Source organism: Seriola lalandi, unplaced genomic scaffold (genome assembly GCF_002814215.2).
Source record: "Seriola lalandi dorsalis isolate HSWRI2012SDOR001 ecotype SW California unplaced genomic scaffold, Sedor1 jcf7180002054687, whole genome shotgun sequence".
In the NCBI taxonomy this organism is placed as follows: domain Eukaryota; kingdom Metazoa; phylum Chordata; class Actinopteri; order Carangiformes; family Carangidae; genus Seriola; species Seriola lalandi.
The window spans coordinates 945,385-955,753 of NW_019525240.1; the positions used below are offsets into that span (position 1 = coordinate 945,385).

Genomic DNA, 10,369 nt, shown 5'->3' on the forward strand with positions numbered 1-10,369 from the left:
GGGGGGGGGGGGCCCTCTCAAGTGTGTTTGTTGTCACCACGGTGCAAATTAACTCAGAAGAAGACGCTCTCTGGGTCTGTCGGTTGCCTTCCTGGCTTCCTTTCCGCCCCCATGCTCTCTCTCTCTTCAGAGCAGTGACCAGAGGAGTTTAACAAGGGTGGCGAGGCGAGGGGGCAACCAAGGAGTGGGTGGCACGTTCCTCTTCAAGCTGTTGGGCAACATAGGCCCCCTGTGCCCCAGACACCCCCAGCTTTATGCACCAGCTAATCAACCTTCAATGCTAATGTGGCTCTGGAGAGTGGAAACAGAAGTTCTGAGCTTTTAACATGAGAGGAAACATTTTTGAAAAGGAATAATAATCACCGCATAATAATAATAATAATGATAATTAAAACTTCTCAGCCGCTGAAAGTAGCACAGCACACACAGAGGATTCATTTAAACTCACTTAGACTGACAAACTTTTAATTCTTCAGTGTTTGCCTGGACCTGGTCTGAACAGCATCTGGTCCCAGGTAAGAGCTGACAAGAATCAATGTGACCTCAGGATCCCTGTTTTGCAGCCCGTGCTGAAGGTCCTGCAGGTCCTGGATTTGGGCGAGAACTTCTTGGGGAACGAGGGGATCCAGGTGATCAGGATGCCTCTGATGGTGAACTGCTCAGTGCTGCAGCTCGGCCTGGCCCAGGCCAGTATCACCTGTGAAGGTACAACGATCCATTAAAAGTATTGGATCATTTCATCAAGATGAGGCCCATTAAAATTTAATATGTTTTGTTGTTAATTTTTAATATAATTTTAATATGATATATAATTACATTTACTATATTATACTGTCATTTTTCATGTTTAATATTGAATTTGGTAAAACATTCAAAATCAAGTTGCGACCAAATTAGCAATCTACTGTAATAGAGCTGTGATACAATATTAACACGTTTGATTTCACATTAACCACTTGTATGTCTGTGCAGTCAGAGCAGACATGGAGCCACAATTTACAATCCTTGTAATCACTGAACAATCTGCAGATTATCTTCTTGTTTTTTTGCTTTCTTCTTGGTCTAAAAAATGTCAAAATATTGTGAAAATGCAAAAGACACCAAGCTGACATTTTTATATGGCTTGTTTTGGCCAAAGATTTTCAGTTTAAAACTATAGAAGACGAATAAAACCCAAAAATTGTTGAGTTGATGATTTAGTTGGAATATGCTTGAAAATTACAGACAATAAATTTATTATTATAACTATTATAACTAATTTAACTAATTGTATCAACTACAAATAGTCAAATTTTGTGTTTTTAAACTGGTGATTTTCCCCTTTTGAATCAGTGACATTTAAAACCACCTTCAGCCAATTGACATTTAGGCCTAAATTTGTAAAGTGTCATTAGTACTGCAGAAGCTTTTCACACCTACTGTATCTTATAATGACTCGTGATGTTTAACTCACCAGGAACCAGCTCATTTCCAGCAGCAAAGCAGATTTGAATTTTATTTCTAGAAGCATTTCTCAGAGTTATTCTGGACGTAAAATCTTCATGCCAAACTATAGATTTTGTCACCAGGGTCTTTAAACCAAAGAACAGTGAAAGAGTTCAGCGGGTAAATTAATTTTTACAAAGTCTAGTTTAGTAAAGAATCAACTCATCCTCCAACCTCTGATAGGAGTGTCTCCTAAAACAGTTGGTTGGCATGGTTACAATAATAAACACACGTTGTGTGTTTCGATAGCAGCGCACCTACCTTTGTCACCATGGTTACTATAATAACGGTCATGGCTTGGTTAGGTTTAGGAAAAAATGGTGATTTTGGGTTAAAGTAAGTACTACCTTAACATTAGACAGTCTTTGTTGTCATGGTTACAATATAAACACCTGGGAATGGAACATTTATCTCAATTTATACTACGTCACTGCACTTTTCCCTTTGCTCCTGTCATAATTAGTATGACCACTAGATGTCGCCTAGCAACAAAACTTAACTTTGGGTCATAATAACCTGCCGCACAGATGAACCTATGGGTTTTTTTATAGAAATATGCAATCTAGACTAAGTAGGTTACTGAGATTAGTTTGCCAAAATGAAACTAGCCTTGCAGCTACACCCTCTGACCTTCTGATGTGTGTTTTCTTGGGTGAAGGTGCTGTGGCACTGGCTGAGTTCCTCGCTGAGAGCCATCAGATTCAGCGTCTGGACCTCCGTCAGAACGAAGTGAAGGTCGGGGGCCTGATGGCCCTGTGTCTGGCCCTGAGGATCAACGGCTCTCTTGCTAGTCTGGATTTGGACCTTGCACTGCCACAGGAGCAGGTGGGTGCAGTTATTGTCATAGTTACAGGTCTCATTCTTTTGTTTGGTCTTCAGGACATTGGCTCTTCTGCTGAATCATGGTCTTGATATGATGTTTCACTGGACTTTACATGGTGGTAACGTTGTATGTGGTTTTGGGTTTAAAGATTTTCTACAGTGGCTTTTAGACTTTACCAAGACCATTGATAAAGAAAAAAGTAGAGTGCTTCAACACGACAGCGATAAGCAGCCAGAGCCTGATGGATAACATCAGTGTGACTGATATCATCAGCTGATTTCAGCTTATCACAGATATAAGTTGGGTGATAAATAACAAGAAACATGCTTGAAATATTTTTTATATAGAAATTTTTTCATACATTGTTATCTACTACAGAACACTGATGAGTTTATTTTACAAGTGCAAAAAGTCCCATTAAATACATATGTTTGTTACATTTCTTTAATTTTAAATTTACGAACTGTTGTGCTTTTAAATGATTTTTTCATCTACCAAAACAATGAGGTTCTGTGATTTGGTTTTGAAATGGCTCGATAGTGATCTGATGGACTGCCATGAAATTTGGATCAGACGTTCATGAGCCTCAACAGATGAATCCTAATAACAATGGTGATAACTTTAGCATTTACAAATTAAATTTGTCCAGTACTTTGGTTTATGACCTGCAGAATGAATGACACTGGTTGCGTCTGAAATCACTCCCTTTGTCACTATATAGTGAGCTTCCAGACACTACTCAGGTTTGGGCCATTTTTCTTTCTTCCAGCGCAATAGAATTATCGAATTATGGTGAGGATTGGGGGAATCTGACCCCACTGGTTAAGACTTGGACCCCCCCCCCAGATGTAAAACAGCAGTTCAGGGGTTTGAAACATTAATATATCCTTCTCATCTAATCATTTTCACTATACATTCACACATAGTGGACTACATTGGAAGTAGTGAGTGATTTCAACAAAGCCAGAACCTCTCTTTTGGCTTTAGCTAACGTTAGCATGCAAACACGCTAAACCAAGATGGACAATATGGTTAATATTATGCCTGCTTAATAGGCTATTAGCATGTTAGCATTACCTTTGTGAGCAAGTTAGCATTGCGATGCTAGCATTCACCCCAATGGTGCTATTTGTATGTGTTCTCTGTCGCTGAGTGTGGTTTCTTGCTGGGAGCGGGTGGCGGTGTTGATGAAGTCACTTGCCAAGCTCAGCAGCGAATGTTGCGTCTACAAGAGGTTAGAATAGACGAAACAAGGCTAGCTGGTTAGCATGCTGTCTTCAATAGACAAAAAGAAGTGATGGGGTTTGCATTCCACCACTAGAGACAACTCTTGGCGAATTAGTGAATGAAGCTTGATGCTGAACTTGTGTCAATGTTTCTTCTAGACTGGTGTTAAGTAAACAGCTCTTGATGCTAAAGCTGGCGGTATAACAATAGCAAAACTCACAAATAGCTCCACACCAGTATGCTTTGGTGCAGTCTCACAGAGCCACTTGCTTGGGTTGAAGGATTTCTCGTCTATCTCCTTTGAAGCCAAAATGGACAAGAAATTGTTGGAAGTGCTCATAAAAATAGGCATCTGAAAATCTGATTATATGCAAACTGGGTAGCAGCTACTACATGGGCATGTGTCAGTACACACAAACAGTACCTGCTCTCATGAACTCTGCCCTGTCTGCTGTAAATAGTACAGGCTACTAGTGATGCTGTCACAGTCAAATGCACTTTGCGTTTCAGGTCTGTAGTTCAGTCAAATGACTGTTGGTGCTTTCATGTACATTTTCCCTCTAATTTTGAATTAAGGGACACTGGTGACTTGATCATTATGCCTCCGTAACATCTCGTCTTTTGTGACATATTTAGACTCAGTGTGGTCACAGACTTGGAGACACCAGTCAGTCATTTGTGTCTCAGTTCATCAGTGGGTATTTTTTCTCTCTCTCCACCTTCCATGGCTGCAGAGGCCTGAGGAAAATGATGCCATAACTTTAATACATGCCCCTGCTGGATTCACAAAATAATTACCCACACTTGCCATCTGTTTGTCATGATTTTATCTCTGCTAACTTATTTGCATATTAAAGCATTAATTAAAATCTCCAAGGAACGGGATGCTTATTTTAAAATTAACTCTGAAGGCGATCCGTACACAGCTTCCAAAGTTGTTTTATTTTTGTTTGCAGTGGTTTTCTGTTTGTCTGCGTGTTGTTTACACGATTAAGTCTGATTTTTATGAAATGTCTCCTCTGGCTAAAGTCAAGCGGCAAGATGTGCCAGATTTTGGAGAAGCAGCTTTTAAGAGCCATGACGCTTCTGTGAATGTGTGTCATTAAAGCTGGGACTTCTTCTTCTTTCTTTCTTTCTTTCTTTCTTCTTCTTCCTTACTTTTTGTACATGCACCAAAGCCTCCATATTGGTGGCTCTGTTTTCATGCTCCTCTAAGCCGCCGAGAGACGTGATTAGCATTTCCTCCATTGTTGGGAGTTAGTGTGGCTGGGTATTTTAAGGGAATGGTAATAAGGGAATTTTTAAGCTCTGTCAGGTTTTGGAGTCACACAGCTGGGATTTGTCTTGGTGTGGCATATCCAGGTGGGAGGAGTGACGATTGTATTAAAAAGCAAATCTTTCCATCAGAAAACAGCGGGTGGCCAGATCAAGTGTTCTCGCTCAGTCACATTCCCCGGGTCGCCAAGGAATACATGAAAATTTCATTCTTGTGACGGAAAATAAGTGTGGGTATGAATGTGAGTGAGTGACGGAGGGGGTTATGGCAGCACTTTGTGTGAGTTTGACGGAGTCGCTGATATGGAGTTTGTGTGTGTTCCTACATGTGCCTGTATTTGTGTGTGTGTGTGTGTGTGTGTGGTTTTACGGCGACGCGGGGGGGCGACTGAGGATGCGCATATTTAAAAGGCGAGAAGAGAAGGTGGCGAGAGGGGAGGAAATCTGGGTCCTCTCGTCTTTGTTTACAAGAGTCTGATTTTTCATGTCTGTTGCCACGCTGCTCCATTTGATCACTGGCCTGTTTGCTGTTAATTATTAATTATTTACCCTAATAAAATATTCATGCACCCTGGCCCTAGTGGAAATCTGCCGTTTCCGAGGGGCAACTTCTCTCTGTAGCCACTGTAAGGTGGAGCTGTTTATACATCCTTATCAGGGGACTCTGTCAGCCCAGCTACTGAACTAAACCCCCCCCCCCCCCCGATGCTCTCTTAATCACGGGTCGGACGAGGGGAGGCTCGCAACCTGTTTACCTGACTGATGCTTAAATATTTGGATTTGGATTTGGCTGGTGTGAGCGTCCTGTCAGCTGTTCTCCAGCAGAGGAGTTCAGTGATAACGCTGAGAGTGTCCTCTCCTGAATGTCGCGTGTCAGCAAGGTGTAGCTGTTAGAGAGTGGTTGTCTCACTGAGTGATAATTACAGCAGTATGGTGTGTGTGTGTGCGTGTGTGTGTGTGTGCGTGTGTGTGTGTGTGCAGGAAGGAAAGGCAACAGGAAGGAGGTTCAGTGTCTTGTGTGAGTAGTCCTGTGGAGGGGACAACAGGAGCAGTTGTTGGTCTTTGAGAGGAAGCCAAAAGGACAACAAAGTATTTTCAGGTTTCAGGGTTTAAAGACATTTAACTCAACAAGTCAAGCCTTTATATAAACAGTATATATTAGTTGGGCAGACAGGCAAACCAATTGTGCATGGTTTGACTAAAGCATGAAAGTTTTAGCATACAATCTACATACTCCAAGGTTTTATTTCAGACGTGGAGCATCATATATTTGACCTCTGGTGACCTTGAGAGGTCATTGACCTCATCAGTGCATTTTTCCAGTTTTTGCCCCCTCACTCTGTGTTATAATCATAGCATAATTATAGTCTTTGCCAAAATTGCAATAAAGATGCTTATTTGCTTCTATGACCGTGTCACATAATCTTTCTTGCTGCTTTTCATGCTTATATTCTGACCGACAGCTATATTAGCAAGAATATAGAAAACATAATTACACAAATGATAATAATAATTAATAGTGATAATAATAATTATAATGAGCTTATATCTGAATTGCACGTTTCTTAAAAAGTTACAAAATATTTCCCAAAGTATATAAACAAGAATGAATCAACAATAAAAGAATTATAAAATTCAAAATTGCAGAAAGATGAAGGCATTTTTTGTGTTTTAAGAAGGGATTCAAAAGCAATGACAGAACTATCAAATCTAATGTCAACACACACGCACATATAAATATATATATATATATATTATATATATATATATATATATGTGTGTGTATACTGGATACATACGACATTTCATATTTGAAATTCTGCTCAATGTGCATGACTTTAATGCCTTTAAACACCATATTTGAAACAATGGTCATATTTACTCTGAAGAACCTGCCCTCAGAAAACCGAGCCTTTCAATACCTACTTGCTTTAACTACAATGCATACATAATAAGAGTGTGAGAAGAAAGGTATTTTTCTACACACACATAAAATCAACAACAAATCGTCATCTTAGAACAGCTGCTACGGGGGCCCAGGGACAAATTTGAGCTGAGGGCCCCTGTTGAACCCCCAGATCCTGCTGCATTCAAGAATCCATTATGAAAAGTGTCACACAGAGCCTCACAAGCCCACCAGTTTCAAAGTGCACGATGATATTAACTGAAATGATTAAAAGCAGGATTTTCACCCACTGCCCCTCAATAAAGAGGCCTGGAGATGAGATAAAAAATGAGAGACCTGTCTTTAAGCCTTCATCATCTCAGTGTACTTTTGTAGTGCAGACTCCCAATCAAATGTCAAGGGCCTCCAAGGGCCTCTGGCCTACTCTGTTCATCCTGTAGTTTTTCCCAATGTAATGAGCTTTGAATGTACATAAAGAGACATAGTTGATATCTGATATCAGCTGATATCTGCACAAAGATCAACAATCTGCAGTCTTTACTTTATCCAATAACACAGATTGTTCACACCTCAGTTAAGTTTCCTGGCTTCAGATCACATTTGCATGAATGAGGGAGGTATGGGAGTGACATCTGAGAGGAAATACATGTGTTTGTGTGGGTCTGCAGAGAGATCGCTGTGGGAAATGTTCTGCACTGAGCATGGGTTCTTATTTTCGGAGCCGTGTGAAACAAAGAGGTCTCTGGGTATGTTTTTGGGCACCCTTCCTGTCATGGTCAGTCCCAGTAGGGTGGCTAGGTGACAGGACGGCCTGACCATGCATGTAGTCGGCGCTCAGGTTTCAGCTCACATCATGATGACACCACTGCTCCGGGGAATAGAGCACGCAGGCAGACAACAGCAACCAGGCAGAACAAACCTCCCGGCAAGGCCTCGGAGGGCAGTGGGGAACAGCTCAGAGCAGCCACGGGAGACCAGGGTTCACACTGCTTCCACATCAGTCAGTCACCTGCTGGAAACACAGCACACAATGCAGCTCAGAGAGCAGAGAGGAAGAACTACTTTTAACAACTATTTAACCGAGTGAATCACCAGAGAGTTTCTGACCTAACTAAAGAAATTCACCCTGGAAGAGATACCGAAATTAACACTGAACTAACTCTTCCACTGAATTAAAATATTCGCCCTTCTAATTAAGAAGTACTTTAAACAACAGTATCTAACAAAAAGAAAATGCCATACTCTATTATGTATCTGAAGGGCTCCCGACCTCAGACCATGGTGCCACATTAAGGGGCAGACGAGGCGGATTTATGCATGCATACAACCATGATAGATGACCTGCTGGTATTCACCTACTGTATCTTAACCATAGTTAGAACTACTCTATTGCAACCTACAATACATACATGGCTGTTGGTGCTCAAGTTCTACCCATAGACTGTAAATAAAGATGGACGTAGCCTCTGTGACATCACCCACAGGTTTCTGAAGTGCAGTTCCATGCAGAGACTAGCAGACGTATCAGAACGGTTAGCGTAGTTAGCATCTTTTATTTGTTTATGTTGTTTGTTAGCGCGTAACTGGCAGTGGCTGAGACAGCGTTAATGGTTGTGCTAATGCTAACTCTATCTCTCTCTCTCTGTACTGACAAAGTTTCATGTTTATTTAGCCCCGCCCCTCATCCCCACAAGTTGACAGGATTGGTTCCTTAGGTTTGTGACATATGAAAACCTAGCTGAATCTGTTTTTCTGAAAGTTTTTTTCACGCGAGTCTTTTAGGTTGTAACATTTTGCCATCGTACCAGCTGTTGTCAGTCTACACTGATGACATGGATGCACGCTGCGTTCACAAACCAACAGAATGATGATAGTTTCTCTCATTGGCCAAATTATATCACGTCTCTATGGTAAGATCTCTTTCATGTGTGACATCTGATAAACAATTCATTGTGAGCAAGCAGCCTTGTAGAAAAGGAACTGAACTTATATAGAGCTTTTCAAGTCTTATCGATTACTCAAAGCTCTTTATTATACAAGCCACATTCACCCACAGTGCTTTTCCTTACACATATAGCGCTTTCCTACCCTACACGCACATTCACACACCGATACATAGGGGGCAATTTGGGGTTCAGTATTTTGTAGTGTGTATCGTAGCGGAGCAACTACACACGGTTAGATATTTCTCAAAGCAAAATTATCTGTACACTTTGTAGGGCAAAACATTTGGCACTTCTGGCGGTGAGCTGAAGAATCTACGTTACCACCCTAAAAGGAAGAAGGAACATGTTGAGGGTTTTACTCTTGAAAAATGAACAGTTAACACAGTTATCACTGAGTTGAACAAATGTGATCAAAGCAGCAAACGATGGAAAGGCGACTGAGGCTTCACGTTCTGTCCAACTAAGGCCGGATATGGTGCCGTTCAAAGTTGTGGTTAACATGGGAGTTAAGAGATGATTGCCATTTTGAAAACAGTGACTTTAATGGAATATTGTGTTTAAAGCGCCATCTTTTCCTCTTCTCCTGTGTTGTATTTGAAGTGTTGATCCATAAGAAGATATATTTGTGGTTTTAAGAACCAAAAACCATCTCAATGTAGTTTTACATCTCCTCTCTCAGGCTTCTCTTTGAAACTCTAGTAACAACAGGTCGGTCAGCCAATCAGAAGAAAGGGAGGCTCTGAGCCTCTTCTCTGTTTTGCTGACTGTTTTCTGAGTGATTCAATAAAAATATAGCAGATTTCAGGTAAAAACTCAGAGAAACCAAATCCTGCAAGTTTGGATGGTGACTGCTTTGTTGTGACATCACAAAGTTCCAGAAGTCCTTACGGCTGGTTTTAAGGCTCAGTTTCTGAATACAGGCTGTGTGTATTTCTCTGTGGACTGAGGCTTTGATACTTTCACAGTATTAATATAGAAGCTAGACCTGATCTATAATCAAACTACACATGGACAGAGACCTTTATACTCTATGGGACTTTTAAATGGTGCAAACAGACAAGTCCATAGACTGATTCGAGTCTGGATATCCTCAACAAAATTGGGTAAAAAGATCAGAATTCAGATTGTGGACTGTGATTGGGTTTCAAAAAGACCATGATATAATTTTTTGAGAACATCACCCCTCACCCCTCACCCCTCACCCCTCACCCACCAGTGTCACATCAGGTTCCCCAGACAGTTTTTAGTTAGTGAAAGATGGACCTCACAGACTAGTATATATCAGTCAACAGCACATTAATATTCAAAGCCACTGAACTCCTGTTGTGTCCCTCCCAACATTACTTGTGCAGAGAGTCGACTTTTCCTCCTGATACCTCTGAAAGGGACAAAGCTGGATGAGTCTCAGATGAGGGAGGGGAGGGAGAGGGGGCTGAGGTTGCTGGGAGGGGGCAATCCCCTGTCTCTCTGCAAACACAACAACAACAGCAGCAACACACTCCTCGCTGCACTCCTGATGTATTTTCAGGCAAAAACAGGCATATTTGCCAGCTGTGTAATTTACTGCGGCTCTCATTTGCATATTAAAGCCTTAATTAGCCCCTCTGAGCGTGTGTGTGCTCCTGTGTGTGTGTTTGTGTGTGAGCAAGGGGCTGGGGGGGTGTAGTGTAATCACTTGGACGTGTAGTTAGGGGAGTGGAGGCGGGG

At 41.4% G+C, this 10,369-nt stretch overlaps 1 protein-coding gene across 1 annotated transcript in view; it reads left to right on the plus strand.

Annotated features, from left to right (window-relative positions):
- The window catches only part of LOC111667252 (uncharacterized), a 46,498-nt gene that overhangs the window by 6,880 nt on the left and 29,249 nt on the right, over positions 1-10,369 (plus strand). Inside the window, exons 5-6 of the mRNA XM_023422903.1 lie at positions 564-705; positions 2,144-2,310. Coding sequence (XP_023278671.1) covers positions 564-705; positions 2,144-2,310 — 309 coding nt within the window. The remainder of the gene's footprint in view (positions 1-563; positions 706-2,143; positions 2,311-10,369) is intronic.